The 27,741-nt window shown below is 44.4% G+C and overlaps 1 protein-coding gene across 1 annotated transcript in view; it reads left to right on the plus strand.

Moving 5' to 3' along the window:
• Positions 1–27,741, plus strand: part of Slc35f1 (solute carrier family 35 member F1) — a 307,407-nt gene that overhangs the window by 242,410 nt on the left and 37,256 nt on the right. Inside the window, exons 4-5 of the mRNA XM_003479721.4 lie at positions 20,998–21,157; positions 26,072–26,228. Of these exons, the coding sequence (XP_003479769.2) occupies positions 20,998–21,157; positions 26,072–26,228 (317 nt within the window). The remainder of the gene's footprint in view (positions 1–20,997; positions 21,158–26,071; positions 26,229–27,741) is intronic.

Consider the following 27,741-nt stretch of genomic DNA (forward strand, 5'->3'; position numbering starts at 1 on the left):
TGTATCTGTGTGTGTGTGTCTGTGTATCAGTGTGTGCCTCTGTGTGTCTGCATGTGTCTGTGTGTGTCTCTGTCTGTGTCTGTGTGTCTGTGTGTTTGTGTGTGTCTCTGTGTGATTCTCCACAACGGGATCCTATGTAACCACACCAGTCAGGTTACAGTATTTGATGTTACATTACTTTTTACTTTAGCCATTCTAAAAGAGGTATAGTAATAATTCATTGCAGTTTTAATTTGCATTTCTTAATGATCAATGAAGGCTACCTTTGTGTGGAAAATATATTTTAAACTTTGCCTTTGTAATTAGAAGGCAGAGAAAATTAAATGGCAAAAAGATAACTTCCGTGTGGGGAAAGTGATAGAAGAGGCACTGAAGTAAAGCATCTCAGCTGTCCCCTCACTGGAGAGTGAAAAGCAGGACAGTCACACCATCAGGTTGGATTCGAAGGATTTTATTCTAAGTTGCATTTGCAGGTTTTTATTCTCTTGGCCTGTGAAGGATGAACAGGCTGTGGCTGATCAGCAGTGACTTTGGCTACATCGTAGCTGCTATGCTTGAACCATTTCACAGCAACTTTATGACCGCTTGTCCAAAGATTATTCATCTTTTCTCAACTGTGTAGAGCAAAATGCAAACAGGTTAAACGCACTGCTGGGAAAGAAGAATGCAGTCTCTCCGTACCCTGCAGTGTGGTGATCACAGCTGACCCACACTGAAGCCAGCCCCGCCACTCTTGCTGACTGCTCTGGGGTCTGTACCTCTGACACCAGCCCTGCTGCACCCTGCATTTCCCTGGGAACCGTATCTTCCTCTTTACACGTGCTCTTTCTACTTGTTCAAATGCCAGACCCTGGGAGTTTAATGACTACTTAAGGATATTTTTAGAGTACAAGGCAAAGCTTTTAAATCCAGACAAAGTTCCTACCCATGAAGGGAATGTGGTATTCTGACTCTCCTCAGATTGCTTAGGTTCAGACATCCCATTTCTGTGCTTGCAAAAATAACTTAACTACATTTGCATTTCCTAATGACCAATAAAGTCTATCTTTGTGTAGAAAATATATTTTTTAACTTTCAAGCAGCTTGAATCTGAACTCCCAGCCAGGTTCTGTGTCACACTCTGTGCTGACCTGAGTTACAACCCTGCTGCCCCCTAGAGCAGCACCCTGAATCCCTCTCCTGCTATTCTCTCACCTCGCTGGCCCCTACCTGTCTCTCCATGCCCTGGGCACTGTCTGCAGAGAGCATCCATCCCACCCACCTGCTGGCCCAGGTCCCCTACCAGTGCCAGCAGTAAGGTCATGGAAAGGCAGGAGGACATCGATGTCCATTAGGTAATGGCTCTGGCAGGACAAGAAAACACATGTCTGACCCTGCCTGAATTCTTCACACTCCTCCTCATTTTCTCTTTCCCCTGGTCGCTGTCCCTTTCCTCCAGGTCTGATGGCTGTTTATTTACACTTCTCCCCACTCACTCAGGACATCAGGTAGTGGAAGGCAAGACCAGCATATGATCGCGTTTGCTTTCTTTGCAGCACCATGTAAATGATAGATGATAAAAACTTTAATGAAGGAGATAGTGGATAGAAGGGTGAGTTTCTAAAGCCAGCCTTTGGCCAAGGCAACACTGTGGGCTCTGCTAAGCATGCTCACTCACGCGGCACACAAGAGTCTTGGTATTCTGCTGTGCTCAGCACTAGGAAATGCACCAGAGTATTCTTGAATAGAAAAATCAGGCTGTACTTGGGGTAACAGTTCACGCCTGCTTCCTTGGGCATGCTTTCCATACGCCCGGGCAGTGGGAAGTGTAACACCCCTGCAGCCATTAACCACAGCAGGGCTGCATCTTGAAATTCTCAGAGCCGGTGGTGAGTGGCCTGCTGGCCTGGAGAACACGGGTGGGCAAGCAGGGAAGGGGCTTCATGTCCACCTCCTCTCCAGGTGACCTGCAGCCCAGCCTGCACTGCACCCAATGTGGTCACTCGCCACCTGTGGGCAGTCCGGGATGATAGGGAGCAGTGAGAAGTGTTTCTTTCATTTCAGCATTAGTGCAGAGAGGGTTAGAGAGTGCCGTAGGGAATGTGTGTGTGACAGACAGAGACACAGGTAGACAGAGGGGCAGAGAGACAGAGGAAAAACGAAGTACACAGTGTTTGAAAACCAGAAGTTTAATGGCCAAGTAAATAAATTTTAAACTCAAATTTTTCTTTGCTTTGAAAACTTGTATATTCCAGGCCTTGATAAAACAAATGTTAATTAAATGAAAAGCCCAGTGTTCCAGTTAACTACATTTTAAGATCTTACTAATCAAGATATACTCATTGCTGAAATGTGTGTTTATTCTTTAAATGATTTTTAAAAGAAATCTTTTGTTCAGAATTTAGAATTATATTTTTATTTGAGTCATCCTTCTTGCTCCCTCCCAGAAAAATTCTGTAATTAACACAGTTGATAATTTCTCAGTTTTTTTCCAAATAATTACTCCTTGGTTCTTGAAACATTAAAGATCATTGATGAGTAGAAGGAGAAAATAAAGAATTTTCTATGTTGGATGCAAGATTGCAGGATTTTTAAAGCAATAATATAGTCGGGGCTCACTTAAAAACAATACTATGCCCTATAAGGGATTTAATTAGAGAATACAATCTGAAAAGATAGTGAATTTCTTAAAAATTAATTTTGTCGCTACATTTTAGAGGTAATCATTGCATTTATCACAGGGAATTTGCACCTGTACCTGACACATGGATTCTTTTCTCCCCTCCCTTCCTCCCCTGAGCCCTTCCTTCCCTCCTCATTTCCAGTTTTCCTTGTATTCTCCTTTCCCCGTTTCCCCTTCCTTCCTTTCCCCTCCCCTTCCCCATTTCCCCTCTCCACGTGAGCATTTTCCTGTTTCACAGTATGTACTACAGATTTTGGTCCTTATTTGCACTTTCAGTTTCTCACATCACAGGACCATGTGATATTTACACATGGGTCCAATTTATTTCACTTCAGAGTTTGGCCTCCGATGTATCAATGTATGTAAAGATATCTTACGTTTAACCTTTATAGCTGACTAGTCTCCATTGTATAAAGGACACACATCTTCTCTATCCATTCCTCAGCTGACGGGCACTTGGGCTGTTTCCAAGATTTAGGTATTAACAAACTGTGCCATTATAAACATGGGTGTACAAACATCATGTGGTATGATGCTTTTAATTCTTGCAGGAAGATACCAAGAAGTTGAATAAGTGAGTCAAATGAGACCTCCAGTCCTAGTTTTTTGAGGAATCTCCACACTGACTTCCACAATGTTTGTACCACTCTACAAGGGGTCTTTCCCCCACGTCTTCACCAGCTTTCTTATTGGTTGATTTCTTGATAATAGTCATTCTTTCTGGGGTGAGATGGAATCTCAGCACTGTTTTAATTTGCATCTCTTAAATGACCAGTGATTTTGAACATTTTTTCATATATTTATTTGCCATTTGTATTTCTTTGGGAAGATATCAAGAAGTGAGAAGTGTGTATTCATTTCAGATGCACATTTTTGGAATAGGTCGTTGAATTTGGGTGGGTTTTTTTTTTAGTTCTTTATTTGTTCTTGATAGTAGTCCTTTTTCTGAGGAACAGCTGGCAAAAACCTTTTCCCACACTGTGGGTTGTCTCTTCACTGTGTTGGTGGTTTCTTTTGCTATGTGAAAATATTTAATGACATCTCAGTTGATTCTTTGTGATATTTCCTGTGCAACTGGGGTTTTGTTAATAAAGTCTTTGCATACTTTGGTATCTTCAGGAGTTCTACCTGTTCTACCTTCTAGCAGATTTAGTATTTCTGTTTTAATATTTATATCTTTAATCCATCTCGATTTTAGTTTAGTGCAAGGTGAGAGACATGGGTCTAGTTTTAGCCTTTAGCATGTAGAAAGCCAGTTTTTCCAGTATCATTTATTAAAGAAGCTATCTTTCTTTCAGTGAAGGTGTTCAGCCTCTTTGTCAAGGACAAGATGGCTGAGTATGTTTGGAATTGTTTCTATGTCTTCTGTTATGTTCTATTAATCCTTCTGTCTGTTCTTTTTTTACATTACCATGCTACTTTTATTATTGTAGATTTGTAGTATAATTTCAAGTCAGTGATTGTGATGCTCCCGCCTTGCCTTTGTTGCCCGGAATTGCCTTTTCTATTTGGGTCTCTTCCTAGTTCCAAATGAATTTTGTATTGTTCTCTGTAATTCTGTGAGGCATGTTGTTGGTATTTTGATAAGAATTGTATTACATCTACATAACAATTTTGGGAGTATGGCCATTTTTCATTGTGTTGGTTCTTTCTACCCATGAACAAAGAATATATTTCCATTTTCTGATATTCTTTTTAATCTGCTTTCTCAGAGTACTGTACTTTTCAGTATAAAGACCTTTTGCTATCTCCATTATATTGATTCCTAAGTATTTTTTCCTTTTGTTGGTGGCTACTGTGAGAGGTACGGCGACCCTAATTTTTCACTCAGTGAGTTTGTTATTTGTGTATAGGAATGCTCTTTGATTTTTGAATGTTGATTTTGTATACAAATATGTTACTGAATTTGCTTATTAAATTGAGAAGTCTTTTGGTGGAGTTTTTGGGGTCTTCTATGTACAATATCATGTCATCTGAAAATGATGATAATTTAATTTATTTTCCTACACTTATTCCTTTTATTTTTTTCTCTTGTCTGATTGCTCTGGCTGATGTTTGTAGAGCTGTATTGAATGAGAGTAGTAATAGCAGGGCTTGGAACTTAGCTCAGTGGCATATGTACCTGCCTTGCAAGCAGGCAGTCGTGAGTTCGATCCCCAGTACCAATGGAAAAAAAAAAGTAATAATAGCAGATAACCTTGTCATGACTTTAGAGCAAAAATCTTTAGGTTTTGACCATTTAGTATGACATTGGCTGTTGGTTTGCTATATATGACTTTTATCACATTAAGATAAAGACCATCTATTCCAATTTTCTATCGTGTTTTTGTTATCATGAATGAGTGTTGGACTTTTTCAAAAGCTTTTTCTCCATCTATGGAGATGATCATGTGGTTTTTGTCCTTGGCTCTGTAGATATGGTATGTTACATGTATTGATTTGCATAAGTTGAACCATCCCCTTATCCTTGGAATTAATTCTACTTGTCAATGGTATATAATTTTCTTGATTATTTGTTATATTCTGTTTGCCAGTATCTTACTGAGGATTTTTGCATCTGTGTTCATTAGGAAGACTAGTGTGTTGCTCTTTTTTGGGTGAGACCTCTCTGGTTTTGGTGTCAAAGTAATGCTTGCCTCCAGGAATTAATTTGGGAGTTTGCTCCCCGTTCAGTTTAACAACTTTGAGGAGTAGTAGCATTAGATTGACTCTAAATTTTATTAGAATTCAGCAGTGAATCTATCAGGGACTGGGCTTTCCATTGCTGGTGGATGTTTACTTAAGTCTTTAATTTCATTGACTATATTGGGTTATTTCGAATATATGTTCTGGATTCAGCTTTGCAAATTCATATGTATCTAAGAATATGTCCATTTCTACTGTTTTCCATCTTATTAGAATGCGGGGTCTTAAAGTGAATATTAAGGAGCTTCTGGACTTCTGCTGGATGCATTTGATTCTACTTCTTTCATTCCTGATTACATGGATGTGAGTCTTTTCTTTCCCTTTTCTCATAAGGTAGGCAAAGGGTCGGTCAGTTTTATTTAATCTCCCAAAGAACCAACTCTTCAATTCATTAATTCCTTTTTTGTTTTCTTAGTCTCAACTTCATTAATTTCTGCTCTAATCTTTATCATTTCCTCCTTCATATGAGCTTTAGGCTTGACTTTCTCTACTTTTCCTAGAATTTTGGTGTTTAACATTAGGTTATTTATTTGAACTTATTTTGTTTTTCAGATGTGGGAATTTATAACTATAAATTTCCTTCATAGGACGTTTATGTTGTATCCCATAAGTTTGAGTACGTTTTATTGGCATTATCATTTAATTGTAGAAACTGTTTAATTTCATTTGTGACCCATTGGTTGGTCAGGAGGGTGTTATTTAATTTCCATGTGTTTATGAAGTTCTTGTGGTTTCTTTTGCCATTGATTTCCAATTTCATTGCACTATGATCTGACAATATGCATCGGATAGCTTCAATTCCTTTGCATTTGCTTAAGCATGTTTGATAAGCTTTGCATTTACTTAAGCATGTTCTATGAGCTCGTATGTTGTCCATTTTGAAGAATGTCCCATGTGCAGCTGAGAAGAATGTGTATTCTGATGTATAGTGTAACACTCTGTAAATATCTACTGAGCCCATTTGTTCAAAAATTTGGTTCAATTCTGATATCTGTTGATTTTTTTTGTCTAGTTGATCAGTCTATTTGTAACAGTGGAGTGTTGAAGTCTCCCATTACAACTGTATTAGTGCTTATTTGATTTTTCATGTCTGTTAATCTTTGTTTTGTGTAGTTGCATGCACTGGTATTTGGTGTATATATGTTTAGGATTATTATCTATTCCTCTTACATTATTACCTTAACAAGGATATAGTAACTTTTTTGTCTTTCTTGATCAGCCTTGGCTTGAAACTGACTTTGGAAATAGAACAGCTGCTCCTACTCTTTCTGGATTCCTTTTGCATGGAGTATTATTTTCATCCTTTGACTTTCAGTCTATGAATTTCTTTTTTTAATAAAATGTGTTTCCTGTGTGCAGAATATTGTTGGATCTTTTTTCTTGGTCTGTTCTGCCAGTCTGCTTCTTTCAGTTCGTGAATTGAGACCATTTACACTGATATTTATAACTGATATGTACTGACTTATCCTTGTCATGTTATTTTGCTGTTATTGCTTCCCTTTCTTTCCCATTTAATAACTTGCTTTGTCATCCTGTCGGGGATCATAGAATTGTAGTCTCCATTATCTCTTCTAGAATATCTTTCAGAACATTTTGGAGTACAGGTTCATGAATTTCCTCAGGTATTCTTTGTCATGGAAGTATCTTATTTCTCCATCAATTTTGAAAGATAATTTTGTGGAGTACATCAAACTTCCCAGAGATGTCTTCCAGGTATAGTTGGCTTTGGATTTTGAGCCTGTTGCAAAATCCTACTTCTTCAATTAATTGGGGATGAGAATTTGCTGCCTATCTGAACTCACCCCTGGTTGTTTGGTTCTGGTCTGTCCTATTGTTTATGACCCTCAGGAAGTCTTGGTCTTGGCATACAAGGAATAACTGATTAGATCAATGATATCACCTTAGCTAAAATAGTACAATCAGTAAAAACAAGAGTATCAAACACAGCCTAGAAAATGACAAACTGGTAACTATTAATTTGCCACCTTTAACCATATAACAGGATTTGTAGTTATATAACCAAATCTAAAATAAATCATAAAATTGTGTACAGTAAATATCCCCTCAATGTGATGGTTTTGCCCTCAGGAGATAAAATTTAGAAGGGGGCTGGGGGAAAATATAGAGAAATAAAAGAAGATGAAGGGATTAGAAACAAGGTTGGAGGACAAAGGAAGATTATGCAAGCTTTGGGAACTGGTGAAGAAGAGTGGAGGGAAAGAAAGAAGGAAGAAACAGAAATAAAACCAGAACAGAACAAACAAAACCTAGAAACAATGTCCTCACTCCTATAAAAACAAGAACAATCAAGAAAAAGAGGTGCAGTAGTTAATACACTGTGTCAAATTGAGAAGTTTAGAAGTTTAACTAAGTGACTCAACAGAGAGCTGGGGACCTTGCTTTGTAAACATACTAGTCTTGTGCAAGAAGAGGGCATGGAGACGCTGTGGGCAGATAGCCTGCATACAATAAAGGGAGGAAAAGAGGCTTGCTCGCCCTGCTTTTACTCTTGCTGTTTTTGCCATCTTTTGCCACCTAGAGCTGTTGTCCCCATGCAATGCCACCCTGCTTTAGAGCCAGGTGATTATGAACTGAAACCTGCCCAAACTATGAGCTAACTAAACCTTTCCTTCCTTAATTTTGGGTGCCAGGTATTTTGTCCCAGCAAAGCAAGAAAAGTAACCAAGATTAGAAGGTAATAAAAGAAAAAAGGAAAAACAAAAGTAAGAAAGCCTGGAAAACAAGGTCTACTTCAGGGTGTGTCTCTGCTTTCTTTTTTTTTTTTTTTTTATTTATTTTTTTTAAATTTTATTTAAGGAGAAAAGAAAAAAAGCAGAGAAAGGGTACAAGTTATACAGATTTGCAGAAAAAAAATGAACAGTAGGAAATTACTAGTTAATGGATTACATATTGTCATCTTAGAAATAATTGTTCAAGTCACAAAATTAAAGCTTGTAAAGTGGACATTCCATCAATGATACTGCAAACAGTTCTGTTCAATGATCCAATAAAACTCTGTGATATCATTTTCTATCTTATACACTTAAATATACATGCAGTTATATAGTACAGAGCACTTTCTTTTCCTCTCTTTTGTACAATGACTATTACACATTTTGGGTTTCATTGCTCCCATGGTTCTTATTACTTTTTTGGAAGAGAGTAAAACCAAGTGTGACATAACAGAACAGAATCGGTCAAGTCAAAAGGGTGGACATAATAGATAATGTGAAAACATAATACAAGGTGATCAACAATGGTTACCATAATGCCTCCCGCTATCTCTAATAGAATTGCCTATATTGTTAGTTACAATGCAATTGAACAAAACTGTAAAGAATAAAACCGACAAAACCAAAACATTGGAGACATTGTAGGTCTTCAAAAATAGATAAAAGTCAATGAGAATGGGCGTCATAATGAATCTCATTATCTTCACAGCTGATGCCTAAATTTTTGAACCTGATACTATCCAGCAAAACAGAATGGGGGAACATCAGTTAAAAACCAGATGGTGAGAGTAATACAGGGCTTTAAATCGAGGTAATGGAAAGTCAAAGTGGGTTACTATAATATATCCTGCTATTTTTTTCCTTTAATTAAAAGGATAAAAATAAAAAAGTAAATAATGGAGTGGAGATTGAGATAAAAGAGGGCATAACAACGAAACAGCACAGATCAAAACATAACCATTTAAGCAGAATAGTGTTTCACCACCAGATAATCCTGACCTAAAAGTAGTTACCATATTATCTCTTTCCTTGAAATCCTTGAGTACAATTTCGTATACTGTAGCATTAAGTATATCAAAACAATGTAAAACCATTCAAGAGAATGACAGCATTACAGAGTATTTAGAATCGACTAACAGAAAATGAACAATGGTTTCTGTATAATCTCCTTGTCTTTAAAAGGTTTTTGCTTATACTATCATACATAATAAAATCCAGTAAGATACAACCTATTTGGACCATTGGAGACAGAAGGACAAAAGCTAGATGAGACTTCAAAACAAGATGATACTAAATCAGTATTACCTATTAAGATGTCATTTTCTCCAAAATAGCTGTTCCTATCATCCAATCTTCTCTGCCTCATTTCTGTTGAGCTCTTATTCTGTCAGTAGCTGTCAGTTTGTCTTCTTCACTTTGTTCTCTGCTCCATTCGTTGTGGCCTCCATTATTTCTGGATTCTTTGTATTTTTCTTTTTTTAGAATATCCTGCAATACTCTCTGTAGAGTTGAATTGGTGGTTGCAAATTCCCCCAGTTCCTCTTTATCCTGGAAGCACCTTGTTTTTCCATCAATTTCGAGGGACAGTTGTGCAGGATATCTCAATCTTGGCTGGAGATTATTATCTTTCAAAGCTTGAATTATTTCCCCCCAAGCTCTTCGTGATTTGATGGTTTGTGCAGAGAAATCTGCTGTAATTCTGATGGGTGCTCCCTTGTAAGTGGTCTGCTTCTTGTCTCTGACAGCTTTTAATATTCTGTTCTTGTATTGAATTTCTGGAATTTTTATTATTATATGCCTGGGTGTTGCTCTGTTTGGGTTGTAGGTAGCTGGGGTCCTGTATGCCTCATACATCTGAGTATCTTTACCTTTTGCTAAATTAGGAAAATTCTCCTGGATTATTTCTGTGAGTAGCTTTTGTAGTTCATTTGTTTGTGTCCCTACTTCTTCTTTTATGTTCTTAATCCTTAAGTTATGGCTCCTCTTATCATCTTCTTGTCTTTGTATTATTGCTGTTTGTTTCTTTGTTATTTTTAAGAAGTTTTTCATTTCATTCTCCCATATTACAATTCTGCCCTCCAGTTCAGATAGTCTGTCCTTAGTTTCTTTCAAGCTGTTATGCCAGTCTTCGATAGACTTCTTAGTTTCTTGGTAGTCCCTTTGAACCTGCTTCACGTATTCTATGCTTTCCCTGTTTTCTCCATCAAACACTTCTCCCCTCTTTTTCTGTTCTTCCATTCCACCATCTGTTTTTTCTTGGGTGGTGCTTAGTATTTCTCTAACTATTTTGCATACTTCTAGCTTCAGGTCGTTGATAACTTCATTCCTGAATTGGTCTATGAGGCTCTCTATATGGCGCCTTATGTGTAATGGTGCGGTGTCTGTTATTGCCTGTTTCTCAGAATTGGGGGCCGAGGAGCCTTTCTTGTTGCTGCCTCTTCCCATATTCTCTGTTCCTTATGTATGCAAGCTTATATGAGAGGCCTAGCTTCTCTCTCTGTCAGCCACAGCCTGATCGAATTGCGCCGGTTAGGTGTTTCCACTCACTGCTGCACACCAGGCAGCCTACGCGGGGGCCCGCCCCTCCCGGCCTCCGTCAGGCTCTGGGATCTGGGTTGGGCCAGCCTACGGGGTCTGCCGGCAGCGTCACGCAGGCCAGGCACTTTTCACCAATCCCGCCCGACAGGGGAATGTGTGGCTGGAGTCGCCAGTGCGCCCTGCTCCCGCAGGACTGCCCGGGCCCAGAAAGTCCGCTGGAGTCAAACTGTGGTGGAGTGTCAGTTTCTCTCACTCACCTCGCCACAAGTCAGAACATGCCTCCCTGCCTGTCCTGTTTTCGACTCTGTTCACAGACTCCCGTTCTCAGAGTTTCCGTGCGTCTCTCTCCTTGCCGAGCCGATGTAGAGGCAGCCAGCCACCGCGCGGCGGGAAACCCAAATGGCGTGGGGTCCAGCCTCAGCAGCGAGGCTTTTCTGTTCCTGTTTTAGCACCAGGACTGCATTCCGAGTTGGTTTCTCTCAGCCGAGTTCGTTCCTGAGTCAGCAGAGCATAACTCCACCTGCTTATGTCTCTTTAGTCCGCACCATACCTGGCTTCTGAGCCTAGTTTTCAGAGAGCCTCCGGTAGTTGCTGTTATCTGTCCGCCATGTTCTCCCGGAAGTCGTGTCTCTGCTTTCAATGGTAGGCAGAGTGGACAGATAGAATCCCAATCCATGTTGGTTGATCCAAACAAGCCAGCAGTAGAATTATGGTGGTGGTAGATAATCTCAGCAAAACTCACCCTTTAGGTCCACTGAAGTTCAGGCTACTTCTGGTTTCTGACTGTGAGACTAGGACCCAAGTTTTTCAGTCTGCAACACCTCAAGCAAGTTCTGCTACCTTGAACTCAGCTCCCTGACCCCTTCCCTGTTTGACTTCAGTTGCCTCACCTGACACTCAAGGCTAATAGATGTAGCCAACCTATAGCTGTTTTGAGTTCTGACTTCCACTGACCCCTTTCCAAATTGGTCACCAGCCAATCACCCTCTCTTTGGGGTGTTTCAGCCCTAATAATTCACTGGACACTTAAATCCGCAGTGTCCACTACTCTGTTCCATGGAGGCCTCTGGCATTGCCAGTGTTCAAGGAGCTTCTGTAAGCTCTGATTGAGCTTGGGCTCAGGGGAAAAGTACCCTTGCCACCTCCTTCCTTCACATTGTGGTCCCTCTGCTCATTCTCCCCAGGGACTCTAATTCTCAGCTTAGATCCTTACTTGGTCCTGGGGACCCACTTCCCTCTTCCTTGTCTTCCTCATGTTGCTATATCCCAGCACCTGGATTCCAGACATCAGAGAGGCTGTTCCTCTGCTGCTTACCATTCACTATCTTCATGGAAGTCCTGGAAAAAATGATGAACTTGAAAAGGTCTAGTTCGTAAAAAAAATGATTTCCCTTATAAGACAGTGCAACTTGAAAATTAAGAAATAAGCAATATCCACTGACTTTCATTGGCTATATATTTCCATGTAAGAATTCTCTTTATAACTAAAAAAGTCCTTGAACTAATAAGAGTATTTATTATATCACATAGGAATAAAGAGGTTAAATAAGCAATACACCTAAATCTATATTATCCTTCAAAACACTTCTCTGTTAATATTATATATTTTTAGAATTTCTCTTTTGAAATCTCTAGAACCAATTTATCATGCAAATTTTATGACTTTCTTTCTCTTCTTTCCTCCATCCTCCCTCTCTCCTGCTTTCCTTTCCTTTTCTTCTTTCCTTCCTTCCTTTCTGAATCTAGAAAGCATTATCCAGCTTAAGCTAGCATTTTGGTTCTTTCCAAATAATAAAGCCCAACTTCAAAGAATGAGAAATTGCTTGCATTAATGAATGCTCAGAAGGCAAGTCCAACAATTCAAAATGTTTTAAGTAATGAGTTATTCATTAAAATACAACCGTGACCTTGCAGAGTGATTATCTTCAATGACAATAGAATTAGTTGGGGTTCTCTTGAGAAACAGAATCAACAGAAATATGAGTCATTATGAAAGGAGATCTATTAGGTAAGGCAGAAGAGTCCACAGTTGTCATCTGTGCCCTGGAGAACTAAAGAGTCCAGGATCTGCCCAGCCCATGAAGACAGAAGCTGCAGGACAAGAGAGATGGAGGATGGTGCACAGTCCAAGGTCAGAGTCCTAGACACTCCCTAGAGTGACCATGGTGTGAGTTTGCATTGGAGGTAGAAGAAACTGGAAGTGAATGTCCAAGAGCAATGTTGAAGACTAGAGCTGTACCAAAACAGGACCACTTCCTCCTTCTTTCCCTCTTTATTTCATCTAGGCTCCCAGCCTATGGTTCGTGGCTACCCACATCAAGGTTGGTCTTCCTTCTCAGTTTTCAGTCTACTCATCAGTCATCACAGACACAGCCAGAACTGTGCTTTTTTAATCTACTAGGTATCACTTTTTCCATTCAAGTTGTAATTAATTGTCACAATACAACCCATGTCAACTTGACAACCAGATGTAAAGCAGAAGATGCTCGACACCCACGATGTAAAGGAGAAGAGATTTAATTTGCTTACAGTTTCAGTTTATGATCAGCTGGTTTCATGGCAGTACAGCATGATGGAGCAAGGTGGCTCCATTCATGGCAGCTGGGAGGCAGAACAGGGGAAGCATTCCAGAGCTGAAGAGCCAGGGAGCAGAAATGGACCCCAAAGGCTGTGCCTCTATGAGTCACCCTGACACACACAGCAGTGTGCAACACCCATCCCTGGGCAGCTTCCAAGCCGAACAACTTGAAACTTCACCCAAACCACCACATCCTACCCCTTTCTAACCTTCTGCCCACATTTATCTTCTTAAACCATATTTAATCTCCACATAAAGGCAATAGCAAGTTCATGATTCTGACCGGCATAATACAGCTATCCTGTGTACAATCAGAAAATAACCAATTCCCTCCCTAAGAAGACAAAAGTTTTCTGCAAATGATGCTTACTATTTTCCTGTCATTCTTAAATACTGTAATGTAGCTTTAACAATACTGAAGTACCCATACTAAGTCGATCAATGTTACGTTACAAAAAAAGAGACAAAGACATCCTGTGTCTATGTGCACAAACATTTATGCATATTAACAAAGTAGGAAAGAAATACTTATAACAATTATAATCCTCATTTTTTTAACTGATCATGCAATCTAGCTGGTATTTAAGATGACCTTCTTCCATTACCCATTATCTATTCTCTTGACCTTCAGCAAGCACCCTATCCAGTCTTGGTTCTTTACCTGGTACATTTATCATATGTTCACGCCTGAAGGATTTTGACCATTTGTCATCCTGCCTGGATGGGGTGGGTGTAGTTTCCCATTGATCTTAATAGCATGGGGAGATACCTTAAGGGATGTCCCACACTGCAAACAAATGTTCTTCCTTACCACCATTGTGGAGTAGTCCAACTTCCACTTGTTGGACTGAATCACTCACCCCTGCCAACTGGGACTGCCTTTTTAGTTTGTTAAATCACAGGCATGAAGGGTCCAAAATGGCCAGGGGGAAGGTTTGGCATCCAGCTCAGTGGAATCATTGCTGTCCCTCTTGGTAGAAGCAGTTTCCCGTTTGGAACAGAGGCTTCTAAGTCAAACCATAAGGTCATGAGAACATGCAGCAAAAAGTTTGCACATGAGTCCCTATGGGTAAAGATAAATTCCACCCCTTGATTCTTGGTCCTGTGAGTCCTTGCTATGGGAGACACAGTACCCATAACTGGATGCTGATTCTACCTTTTGGGGAGCCTTGCCCCAGCCCTGGGAGGTATTACCATCTAGCTGGAACTGCAGTTAGGTCTTCAGGAAGCCATTCCACTTCCTGTTAATCCAGCTGCTTCTAGATAGTGAAGAACATGTCAGTGAATCCAGGAGCATGAGCTCACTATCACACTCTTTAGCCAAATAAGTGCATTCCTTGGTCAAAAGCTGTGCTACATGGAATACACTGATGATGGATGAGGCATTCTGCATGCAGGGAAGGCAGATCCATACCTAGAAAAAGTGCCTATTCTCCCACGAGAATAAAGTGCCGCCTTCTCTATGCTGAAAGTGATTCAATATAATCAGCCAGCCACCAGTCACAGGCTGATCCTTCCAGTAGTGGAGCTGGGAGGATATACTGGGGACTCAGTGTTGGTCTCTGCTGCTGCCACATTGAGCATTCAGTGGCTGTAACTAGGTCAGCTTTAGTGAGTGAGAGTTCGTGTTGCCGAGCCCATGCATAACCTCCATTCCTGCCAACATGGCCACTTTGTTCAACCTAGGCAGAGATGGGGAAGCTAAAGAAAAAGGTTGACTGTTACCCACAGAACGTGTCACCCTACCCACTTGATTAATCAAGTCCTCTTCTGCTGAAGTCACTTAATGAGCATTTACATTGGACACAAATTTCTTCACATCCTTCACCCACATGGAGAAGTCTATCCACATACTACTTCCCCTGATGTCCTTCTCACTAATTTTCCAGTTATGTTGCTTCTAAGTCCTTGACCATCCATCTAGATCACTGGTTACAGCCCATGAATCAGTATACACTCGCATATCTGGCCTTTTTTTTTTTTTCCAAGCAAAATGTGCCACCACGTAGAAGTTCTGCCCACTGTGAAGATTTTCCCTCACCACTGTCCTCAAGATGTTCTGCAAAGGAGCTGTACCTGCAGCTATTCATTTTAGGGAGGTACCTGTATAACAAGCAGAACCGTCTGTAAACCAGGCCCTAAGCTTCTCCTCCTCTGTCAGCTGATCCTATGGTACACCCCACAAGGCCATTGGTGCATGCCGGAAGACAGAGGGTAATACATCAGGAGTAGGAGCTGTGAGCATCTGGGCAACTTCTTCACGTAACTTCCTTTCGCGTTCAAGACATGCTTGGGCCTGGTCATGTACATACCATTTCTGTTTAATGATGGACAATTGCTGTGCGCCTTCAACTTTACAATTCAGTGGTCAGACAGCACCCAGGTCACGATGGGCAGCTCAGATCACCTGTAATCTGATGTCCTATGGTCAAGCGTTCAGTTTCCACTGGGGTGCAGTAACAGGCCAAGAGTCTTCTCAGAGGGAGATTAGTGGTCTACAGATAACAGCTGAGCTTCTCTCTAATCTCCCAAGGCCTCTACTAGGATTCACCTATGGGGCCTTCCAGAGACTCCAAAGAGACTCCAGACATCCTGTCTGCCACTGACTCTGAAGAACCATTGGCTCTTCTGATCTGTGGCCCACAATGGAAGAGTAGCTTGAACAGCAGTGTGGGCCTACTGTGGGGCCTCCTTCCCAGCCCCACTCAAAATTAGCAGCTTTTGGAGTTTTGCAAATGGGCAAGAGTAACCTACGCAAGTGAGGAATGTGTTCTCTCTGAAATCCAAATAAGCCCATAAGAGGAGTTTGTTTCAGTTTTGGTTGCAGAAAGGAGCAGATTCAGTAACTTAGCCTTCACCTTAGAAGGGATAGCTCCACGTGCCCTATGGTACTGGACCCCTAGACATTTATTGAGCTAGAGGGCCTTTGAATTTTATTTGGTTCATTTGTCATCCTCTCACATGCACATGCTTTACTAACAAGTCCAGAGTGGTCGCTGCCTCCTACTCTGTCCAGTCAGCATAGTAACATCCACGAAATGACCAGGGTGATACCCTGTGGGAGAGAAAGGCACTCCAGAGCCCACGAGCTAGACTGTGACACAAGGCTGGGAAGCTGAGGCCCTCCTAAGGTGGGAAAGCAAAGGTGCAGTGCTGAAGCCAGCTGAAAGGAAACTGCTTCCGGTGGGGCCTATGGAGCTGGACCTCGGCAAAAGCGCCATTAGTCACCTGACCTCCATTGGCTTCTATTTTCCAGCCTGAGGCCATCTCAGGCAATTTAACAGTTTAGTGTGACCCTGTCTCAAAATGCAAAAAATCCAAAGACAGGGCTGAGGATACCGCACACTGAAAAGGCCCTGGGTTCAGTCCCCAGCACCGAGAAGAGCGGGGAGGGAGAAGGTAGCGTCCAAAGCTGGGTGGTCATGGTCAGGGTCTGTCCTTTGTGGGACACTGAGGAGTGGGCGAGATCCCAATGCCAGAGTAGGTAACTGAGGATCCATCAGCGCGCGTTGTGAGGAGTGCAAGCCGTGGCACTGTGGGGCGGCTGGGTGGAGATGAAGGGCAGGGGATGGGCAGCCCACAGACTGGATGGACAGACAGGGTGGAGACGGAGAAGCTTATGGGCTGTAGCAGGGTCCCAGGAAAGTGAAGGGCAGGCTCCAAGGCAGGGGACAGCATGATCCTGAGCACCAGCCACACCTTCCTGTAAGCAGTGGGGAAATCATTCCCCCTGGCAGCGGCCGCTTAGCCGGCACAGCCTCCTTCCCAAGGCCCCGGCCCCCACAGAGCTGGGCACAATGAGCACTCAGTTGTTGCCAGATGCATGGACAAGGAAACTTCTGCTGTAAAGCCCTGAAAGTCTGACTTCCCCTTTTCTTTAACAAAACCTAGAATAGTGAGTTAAGCTAGAAATAGATTCCCAAAAGAACAAGATGTTTTCCTCTAGCTTTTGAAATTGTTTCGCTCTGTTGTTTTGGGCTCAGAGGAATCAAAAGTAATGAAAAGTTAATGCAGGATTAATATTTTGTCAAGAAACTTCCATTTCTTCAGAGCTCTGAGCTCCAGAACATGGGCGTGTTCATCATCCTTCATGTTCTGAGGCCCCTGATTTTGTCCATAGGAAGCTGGAGTTGGGGCTCGGTGGTCTGGGAGTGGCCACGTCCACTGAGGGCCCAGGGCCACAAGGGCTGGAAGCTCATCCCACCCATGCACTGTGTGTCCTATGCTGCACTTCCTTTGGTTCTGGCAGTGCGGGGGCCATTCCTAGCCAGGGTCCCTTTGTGGACAGCTCACTGCTCCTGCTACGAGGGTAGTACTCCCTGCTGGAGCACCTGTCCTGCCCATACCTGCTCGTAAGACCATTCCTGTGCAGAAATGGCAGATCAGGGACCACCGACTGTCACACTTACTATCACGTGACTCTTCGCCTGTAACATGGAAAAGACAAGGCACTGTCACCTCGCCTGCTGCAGATGTACAACAAATGCCATTGGCCATTGCTTGCTTCTCCCTCTAGGACCTGGCTTGCTGATGCCTGAAACACATGGTGACTAAAGCCCCATGAGCTTGAGGTCACTGGCCAGCAGGAGTCTGTCTTCCCTGCCCTGCTCTGCTCCTGGCAGCAGGTGTCCCTACAGAGCAGGGAGCTGTATCTGATGATCTGTATCTCCAGTCAGCAAGACTCCAGGTGCTTGTCCCAGATTTCAATGTATGGCAGGACTCCTCTCTCTCTCTCTCTCTCTTTCTCTCTCTCTCTCTGTTATCTAAGCCATGAAAGTCAAGGTACTTGCATAACTAGGTAGTGCTGCTGACTGGCACAGCGTGGCCAGTGATATCCACACAGCTGAAATTTATCGCTGGAAGCAGAGGATGGTGTGGTGAAAATGTTTCTCCAAATTGTCCACCCAGGGCCTGTCCTGGGATGGGGCTGCCACGCGGTGGGCACAGTGCACCTTCTGTTAGCTCAGACCCTATGGTGACATGGTAGGAGCCAGGCTTCCTCAGGGTGACTATTTTAAGGTCACCAAAAACTAAACCTGAATGGACACGGGGAAGGAAGGCATGGGCGAAACAGCCCTGGAGGAAGAGAGAAGCTGGGCATAGGGTGTAACGGCCAGGTTGCCACTGCCCAGGGGCATCTGATCCCTGAGTGCACCCTGATCGGACTCTCAGATGGCAGGAATCAGGATGGGGTTGATGGCATGTGACGGTGTGGTCCTCGAATAATGGTCTCTCCAGTAAACGGTAGCCATCTAGGATTCCAGAGCACATGTTCCTGCAGTTGAGAACTTTCCCATGAATGCTTCCATCATATTTAGTGGAGAAAGATTTCCATGTGCATCATAGGAGAAGACAAGTGTGGGGCAGTGCGCTTTCCTGGTCACCTGCCAGTGGCAGCTGCACAGGCCTGGAGGAGAGCACTAATGAGGAGGCAGATGGCTCCGTCTCCCAGAGCACTCCAGGCAGAGGCTGTGGGCACCTCATCACCTGTGCTGGACTGGGACACAGGGGTGTGTGAGGATTGGAGAACACTGCTAAGCCATCAGCTTCCAGATGGAAACGCTGCCCTGACTGGCAGAGTTTTGCAGTCTTATGACTGGGTATTTTACACACTGTGAAAGCTGTGAGTGTCCCCAAGAGGAAGTGTGGAGGCCACCATGAATTCGGGCTGTGGAGCTGTGAAGACTGGGTCACCCCACTCAAAGACAAGCGTTGCTAGTGCTGTGTTCAGCAGATTCTACTTCCCTTCGAGAGACTTGGATGCCCTGTACTAAGGGATGTAGGTTCATGATCAGGAAAGGAATTTCCACATGGACACAAACCAAGCAGAGACACAGGGAGCATAGCGGGGAGCAGCCCTGTGCCCCAGGATGCCACCAGACTTCCTTCTTCCCTGTCCCTCATGCACCCAGCTCGGGGGAGGCCACCCATCCAGGGTGGAATGCAGGGTATGTGAAATGGAAAGGGAAGGAACCATCTCCAAGGACCTCGCTTCTGCTGCTGTATGTGTTGGTGAGAAGGTCCCTGGCCGCAGGCATCCCTGGGACCCCACACTGCCACGCATCTAACAGGGACCTATGCTTTTCTCATAAAGTGTGAGTTTTATGTCCGTCAAGATTTGCCAAAGTATAAGATGGCTATGAAATAACGGCTCCTTGTTTGCTTTGGTTTTGACACTTTATGGTTTTCTTTTGGTTAGAGAAATGGATGCAGAGAAAGCTAAATCTTCTAAATAGATGATGACAGAATGAGAGGGTTTTCTTAGTTTCTCTACTTTTTCACTTTTAACAGTTCCAGCTCCAAACAGCTAGCACAACCCTTCTCTTTTTATTACTCTGACAATCTTTTTGCTAAGAAACTAAGCTCTCAGAAAACTTTTGGAAATCATTTTGTCAGTTTACCTCATGTCATGTAACCACAGAGTAGAGGAGGCTGGAGGCAAAAAAATCGCTAAAAATATTACCTCCTTCCTAAGCAGCCACCAAGTAGTCTCTCATCTGTAGTCACGGACACCACAGCAGCAGCTCCAGCCTCAGGAATTAAATGTCCTGCCACGGCCTTCGTTAAATACTGTTCAAAGATGTCATCATTTTAACTCCTGCTAACATCAGCAGTTTGTGTGACCTGGGGGACATCATTCCCTGCACGGGATCTGGGTGACGCTGGAACACATGGTTGTGACCCAGTGGCTCTGGGGCCCAGGCCTAGCATGGCTGCCCTGTGGGCCTGTGAGCCTTCCGTGGCCAGGCACATGCACACCTTGCAACTGCCCCACGCCTCACACTCAGCCACACCCCATTCATCCCTTCCCAGACCCCAGAACCCAGCGTCTCTGCTTTCCAGAAGTCTCTCCTTTCCCGCAATTTCCTGACTCAAAGAAGGATTTGCTGACAGGCTGACATGGAAATCGCCTACAGCCCTCAAAAGGATCTCAGGTGGCTGGTGACCCTGAGAGGATCACCTCTTCCAGGGTGGACAGTGGTCCATAATTCAGGCCTGTAATTCAGGAGTGGGAGCTGTTAACCACCCCCACCAGGGATCTGGTGGATGACAGAACCCAGTAGTGGGGTGCAGGGAGCCGTTCAGTTCGGTTCAATCTTCTTTAATTTAAAAAGCATTGTTTTGTGCCCAGCCCTGCTGCGGTGGCCTCCGGTGCCTGAGCACCCATCTCCACCCCGAGTACCCTCTGCAAGGCTGCTGGCTGCGGCCAAGCAGGACACCAAGGCCTCTGGTGCCATCATACAGCTGCACGAGACCCAGACTCTGATGCACGTCTCCAGCCCTCCACAGGCTCCTCTTGAGCTCTGCACCTGCTCTGACTCATGCCACCGGGCATCTTTGCCCAGAGCCTCTGCTGACATGACACTCTTTTTGTTGTTCTAGTCTTCATGCAACTTTTATCAATCTTTTCAAACAACAGCACTATTAACGTATTTGTTAAGTTTTGAGACTGATACTTGTATTAATATTCAGAGCAATTTCTTCTTAGAATAAAATGACTAGGACAGATCAGTAACTTCGGTTGGGTCTGGAGAGATGGTATCAGGGGAGAAATTAATGTCAGCTTTTGTGTCAGTTCTGAGAATCTGTGGGACAGCGTCAGACCTCTGCACCCCACTTGCATCCCCAGTGCTCCTGTGACCAAGCAAGGGTCCCAGCTATCGGCACAGGGCCCCTACCTTTGCTCTGTGTGTTCCCAGGGCATCAGGCAGTCAGGGAGTCCTTTCTCCAGGGCCACACTTCCTGTCCCTGTGCCCCAGCCTGCGCTTCTGAGCCCTTTTCTGTTGCGCCCTGTCTCGCAGCTCCTGGACTGCTTCGTGATCCCGGTGGTGATCCTGCTGTCCTGGTTCTTCCTGCTGGTCCGGTATAAGGCCGTGCACTTCCTGGGCATCGTGGTCTGCATCCTGGGCATGGGCTGCATGGTGGGCGCTGATGTGCTGGTGGGCAGACACCAGGGAGCAGGTGAGTCTGGGTCTCAGGGCTTCTGGGCAGGCGAGGTCCCAACGAGGAGGGTCAGGAGGTACGCAACAAGGGCTCAGGAAGCTGGCTCTCCGAGCTGCGCTCTGCCACACGTGTTCTGTGCCAGAAAAACCGGGGTGCAAGCAGAGCTTGTGTTCCTCAGGTGAATGAACAATGGGAAATCAGGCTCTTGTGCCCTTGCCATGTGACCTCAAGAGGCACTTAGCACCAGTGTGCCATGGGCCTGGGGAGTGTTTTGGAGGCCGGGGCAGCTGGCTGGAGGTGCCAGAGCTGGACACACACACTCCTGAGTACACAGCTTCCCCACCACCAGGCAGAGGCTGGTACAGCCCACATGGACATTTGACATCAGGAGGCTGGATCAGGAGTGCTTAGTACCTCAAGAGAGAGAGCAAAGCTCAGCCTCCTGTATGTGGCTTTTGTTTGTTGTTGTGGGTAGAGGGTAATTGGTAAAACTGCCATGCAGAGATGCATCTGGTGAAGCTTCATGCCTGGCTGGCACCTGCATTGGGTGTGTGGGGAGCCCTGGACAGTTGGCACTCAGTGGGCCCTTTATAATATAAATGCACCACTTTCCAATGGACCTGGATCTGCCGGCTGCAGAAGAGATTTTGGAACAGGAAAAAAAAAAAAAAAAAAAAAAAAGACTCCCGTTGTTAACACTGAAGCACAAGAGAAAGCACCACTTTTCTACAGCCCTGGAATTGCTCTTTCTGCTGGGAAATTAGACAATAAAAACTCAAATAGGGATGTTTTACTTTATGAGACCAGGTCATTCAAAGGCTGAAACAATGTCATTTGTATTGTGCCACAGAACTTTACAGCTGGTGGGGACCTCATTTAGCCCCTATCTGTGCGACACACAAGACCCTCAAGATCCAGGCAACCAGGGAAGTTGCCCAGGACCACTGAGCTAAGAGAGCACAGAGTCTCAGCCCCCAAGCTCCTGACCCCAAGCAGGCGCCCTCCTGTCTGTGCTAGGAGTAGAAGACACAGCACAGGGGAGAGACAGTGAGTCCCCCAGCCCCAGTCCCACCCTGACAGGTGGACAGAAATACACTCGCAGCATCTCCTGACCCCTGAGCTCTTCTCCAGGTATTGCAGGATCCCTGGTGTACTGACAGCTATCACAGCAAGAGCCAGCCTCATGCTCTGCAAGAGTCAATAGGCTCGGGGTGGACAGTCTCTTCAGAACGAATCAGAGGGCCTTTACATTGGGTATGATGTGGCCAGTTGTTCTAAGTCCCAACTTAATTACCCTCCTCAAGCTTCTGCCCGCCAGAACCACGCATCTTTGAAGTGGGTTCATAAACAACACAGGAATCCAAGCGGCCAAATTGATAAATTATGGAATTTTATTAGCTAAGCTCAGCGACCACGCCTAGACCTCTGTCTCAGAGTCAAAATGAGTGGCCCTGAACTGGAGGGTTACAGGGCATTTAAAGCAGAAAACTGCAAAGCAAGACATTCTGTTGGAAACAGTTTAGCTAGAATCTTACATTAATTTTGGTTGATACCTGTATCCTGCTTCTTTGTTGAGCAGGTTAATTTTTCTCTCTGTGGGTGCATCTCATTCTGTTCTTCTCATGGGACTTGTACCCTGAGCAATTTCTGGGTTAAACATAGGGCACAAGTCAAATACAGGGCACAAGATGGCATCAGTTATGCCAAACTACAGCAGCTGTCATTTGTCATCCTGTGGGCAGGGCCAGTGGCGGGCCTGATAGATCCAAGTGTCTAAGCCTGGTGTTCACTTGACTTCAGTGGGTTCCCTGGGTTTTGTGCCCGAGTTCTGTAAAAGATATCCTTAAGCTTTCAAACGAAGTGTTAAGAAAGAAATACCATTGAAGAAAAAGACAGGAAGTCCATCAGAGAGAGGGCCATTCCAGAGCAGTCATACTTTCCTTTTTTGCTTTTTAAAATATAGATGTGGTAAAAGCATCCTGAACTGGCATCTCATCTGTCCACACAAATCTGCCTTAGACCGGTAGCATCAGTGACCTGTGACACAGGAAGCAGTGCATCAGCAGAATCCGCTTTCTCAGGGGCTCCCAGGTCCTGGTCTGATGTTCCAGGTCCGACTTAGATATGGTGCTCCACAGATCACCCTACAAAATCAAGACTGAACATAATTCACCCCATAAACTGTTTAATTCAGCAGCAATTTAAGCTGTTGTATAAAATATTTTTAAAAAAGAAAATAAACACAGAGAAGACAGGAAATTTGTGCAAGCTGGCTGTCATCTAGACAGTATTCTTTCTTTACATCTCTGAATCCTTGTTTCTTCAGAGCAGTGACTGCTGAAAGAAATGTACCATTATTGTAACACAGTAACTTAGGGTGAACAGCTCTTGCAGCTCACCCAGAGTAGAGGATCTCTCAGATATGCAAATTTTGAAATTCCAGCTGAGTCCCTGCCCAATAAAACAGTCTGAGACTCCAGGGTGAGGTGGGGTGGGTGCGTTTTTGTGAACTGTGGACTGCTTCAATGCCATTCAGTGTCGGACCTCATGGCGAGCAGTGATTTTAAATAACCTTTCCGCTCCTCTGCCACTGTTGATGCCCACATCGGCCTCCAAACAGTACTTGGGGTAATTAAAACCAAACTCCAGTGAGGAAATTGGGGTTCCACACAGCAGTGACAACTACGTTGATGTGGATCAAGGAGCAGAGGGAACAGGAAGGGCTCACCCAAGGCATTGCTGGTCACTCGCAGGAGCGAGCACTCACTTTCTGAGCACTGCTTATGAGGGGCTTGTAAGTGCCAGGTGGCTCTAAGCTTTGACACCTGCTAGGCTTCTAACAAGAACCACACTTCGAGACAAGGAAAAAGTTCAAAAAGACCCTCAGGTCTGCCCAGTATTCCACAGTTCAAAAGTGAAGGTGTCATTCTCCAGGACTCTACCCAACTATATGCTACTGCCACCAAGCCACCTCCGCAGGGTGGAAGGGACCCACAGTCAGCATGACTCCTGCAGGTGCTCACCGTGAGCTTGCCCTGTCCTGAGAGCCACACTTGGGGCCACACAGAATACACGGCTAAGTCACAGTCTGTGTTCTCCACTTGACAAGTCACATGTGTGGAGAGGCAGGTCCATAGGTGGCAGGTCCATAGGTGCCATCGGTACAGCGAGTGGAGGGGTGGCAGGTCGGTTGGACGTCTCACACTGTCAGATGGGTCTACTCACCCTAAATTTAAAAGCACTGTTGCTTGTTGTGGCTTCATGCATTTATATGACGGCTTTGCTGAGCATAACTTCAGCCCAGAAATCTTCTACAAACACCAGCCGCAGCACCCTACCAGATGCGTGGAGTACAGAGAAATGTGTTAACTCTTAGTTAACGCAGCACAAGTGTTAGACACAAACAATGAATTTCCCTATCACACCAAACACTTCAGTATACGGTGTGACTGTGTAGAATTGCATTCTGCTTAGTTTAATTGTATTTGTCAGCTACATTTTCATGTTATGCTAGTCAGCTTTGCATAATTAATCAATTTAAGGGGAAGAAACAGTTATTGTGATGCAGGGTTGGAAATTTCAGTCTGGCAAGGGCTCTTTACAGGAGTGGCTGGCTGTGCACACCGAGTGTGCACATACCCACTGCAAAATGATGCTAGAATTAATGAGTACATTTGCTGGGGAAACTGTAGGAAAAAATGTTTAGCATTTTTGTCACTGGTAACAAGACATTTCTGAACTTGCTGATACAAAAACCATTGTATTCATCAAGTAATTATCCCAAAGACTCAAAAACTGGTGAGTAGGTTCTGCAGGGAGGCCAGAACTGGAGTTTGAAAAACTCAGTGAGACTATGCACTAGGACAGCATGTCTTCTTTTTAGGACTTTTGAAAGATAGCTCGATGTTAATAATTCCTGTTAATATGCTCAGTTATAATTTGGCTTTCCTGTGTCCTGTGGTATAAAAGTAATTTTAGTAACCAAGGACCCTGCAGTGTCTCCTGAATGAAGAGACCAGTAATTTTATCATTTTAGTTACAGGTCTGTTTTCTCTTATGGGTTGTTCCTTCGTGGACTCCTCAAAGTTGAAAGTTTATCGCTGTTCTGTTGTTGGCTCATAGAGGAGGCCCAGGTGAGCAAGCCCTAGCAGCCTGATTTTCCAGAGGGACAAGCTCGCCCCACCTCCCAGGCCAGCTTCTCCTGGGATCCCAGCTCTTGGTTGGGGAATGAGGGCCAAGCCCTCCACAACCGTGAATCCACCAAGTTCAGTCCTGTCCTTAGCACTGCCCCCGAGAGCAAGGCCTCCTCAGCTGTCCCTCCAGTCCTTGCCCCAGAAAAATCAGCCCCATCTAGAGCACTGCTCTAGTGTTCCAAGGTCCTTCAGGTTGCCCATCCTCTCCTGTGAAGCCATACCCACAGGTTTGCTCCATGCTTGCCTGGGCAGAGGGACCCACTCAGCATCTGAGGAGATGGAGACCAGGCCAGTGCCTTGCTGGACTCTTGTTGAGGCTGCAGCCTATTGTCCGCACCACACTGGCTGGGCTTGCTGGGTGCGGGGCTGCTGCCAGGGACAGAGCCCACCAGGGAGGCTCCCCTGCTGCCGGGCTCCTCTCCCCTCCTTCTCTGGCTCCCTGGAGTGGCGAGAGTTCACCTAATTGTAGAAATCTCAGATAACACACTTCTTAAAACTTGGACTGGAAACAAAACCAATACTGAGCTGAAAATGTTGCAAAGATCTGATATCAAACCAAATGGAAGATCTTGCACACCAAGGAGGTTGGAAGGCAATGATTTACTATGCCAGCAGGTCGGTGGGAATCAGTTCCAAATCACCAGCCAGGAGTCTGCTCTGGGTTTATTTTATATAGGATTTGCAAGCAGGAAGTACGAAGCTGACAGCAGGTTATCACCCTGTGCTCTCTTGGTCCCAGGGGAAAACAAGCTGGTAGGGGACCTCCTGGTGCTCGGAGGGGCCACGCTGTATGGCATCTCTAACGTCTGGGAGGAGTATATCATCCGGACACGCAGCCGTGTGGAGTTCCTGGGCATGATCGGGCTCTTCGGTGCCTTCTTCAGTGGGATTCAACTGTAAGTAGAAACAGCAAGGAGGTCCCCAGGTGGTGAGGGACTGCTGGTGCAGCTCTGTCTGAGGTCACAGAGGGCAAGGCCGGAGAGCAGTCACAGTCTCCCACACAGAACTCTGATGAAATCTGCAAATGTATTAGTAAATTACTCCCAATCTAAGCAAGTATGTTATAAATTATTATAAAGCATTTCATGGGTCTTGAAGATAATTTGTGAGAAAATTTTAGAAGAATGTCCATTCTCCCAAACCGCTGAGCAAGTCATTACTTAGAGAAGCAGAAAAATTAAGCATGAATGTCACAATTCAATGCACTTCTGAAAAGAGACACCCTGTTTACTGATGACAACGGTTAGAAAATTCACAGTTTAAACTCGCTTTCTTAAAAATTCTTTTATTGCCCATGGATACACAAAAATAAACCATACTTCACATTTGTTTCTTAGAACTTAGGATTTCCATTTTCCTTAAAATGATAAAGGTATAATACAATCATTCACTAAGGATCAGAAAGACAAAAGCACCAGTTTTGCAATACTTGTGGAGCAAATAATTCATCACTTAGAACACCAGTTAGTGTCTGAACACTTATTGTTAAAATGAGGGCCAAAGACAGTGTAATTTGCTACCAATAAAGGACGTACATCTTAGGTTCACGTAAGGGTGAAGAATGAGAACATAATCTCCAGCCTAACACCACCAACTGCTTTTCCACAGAGAAGTAACTCTTAGTTCACTACATTTCTTTCTACAAAGTGAGCACTTTGAAATTGTACTGGGTCGGTGTCCTTGTAATCCTAGCACTGTAGGTGGTTGAGACAGGAGGATTGTAAGTTCAAGTCCAGCCTAGGAAATTTAGTAACTTAGCAAGATCCTGTCTAAAAAAAAAAAAAAAAAAGAGCTCTGTGGATCCATTGAGGATCCAAAAAAATGTAGCTCTGTGGATCCAATCTCTAGTGCCACAAATAAAAGTAAAAAGCTCCATAGCGAAGACATAAAAATGGAAGACTCCACGGAGGATTTATTGGGGTAAGATGTGAAAGTGCAAAGCTTTGGTGGGAGGAAAAGCATTGCCCTGTTTGGCTCTGCGGAGCCAATCTTTATAGTTGGTGATCATGCCTGAGTCTAGGGCTTCTCTTCAGAGGTCCAGTATTCACCTGCTTCCCTCACAGCCCTGTATCTTGGACTGAGGCCCCAAGGACAACGCCTCAGACTTGCATGGCAAACGGTCACCTCCGGGACATGCAGGACCCACTGTGAATGGTGGGGTGGGCCCGGCTCAGCCTGGGTCCTCTAGAGCCTGGGACTCACAGTGCAGCAGCCTTGCGCTTGTGAGGACTCAGCACAACTGCCCCGCAGGAGCTGCCAGCTGTGCCCACCTGTGAGAAGTTCTACTGGGGGGAGTGCAGCCAGAGGTGGGCTCACCCTGTGTGGAAGGCAGCAATCTCCCACCCTAGCCCCTGCTTCTCAGAGAGCCACTGAGAAGGCTGGGGCAGGCACAGATGAGTGGACAGCAAC

This window comes from Cavia porcellus, unplaced genomic scaffold (genome assembly GCF_034190915.1).
Source record: "Cavia porcellus strain 051 isolate PalLab524CR breed Dunkin Hartley unplaced genomic scaffold, mCavPor4.1 scaffold_24, whole genome shotgun sequence".
Lineage (NCBI taxonomy): Eukaryota > Metazoa > Chordata > Mammalia > Rodentia > Caviidae > Cavia > Cavia porcellus.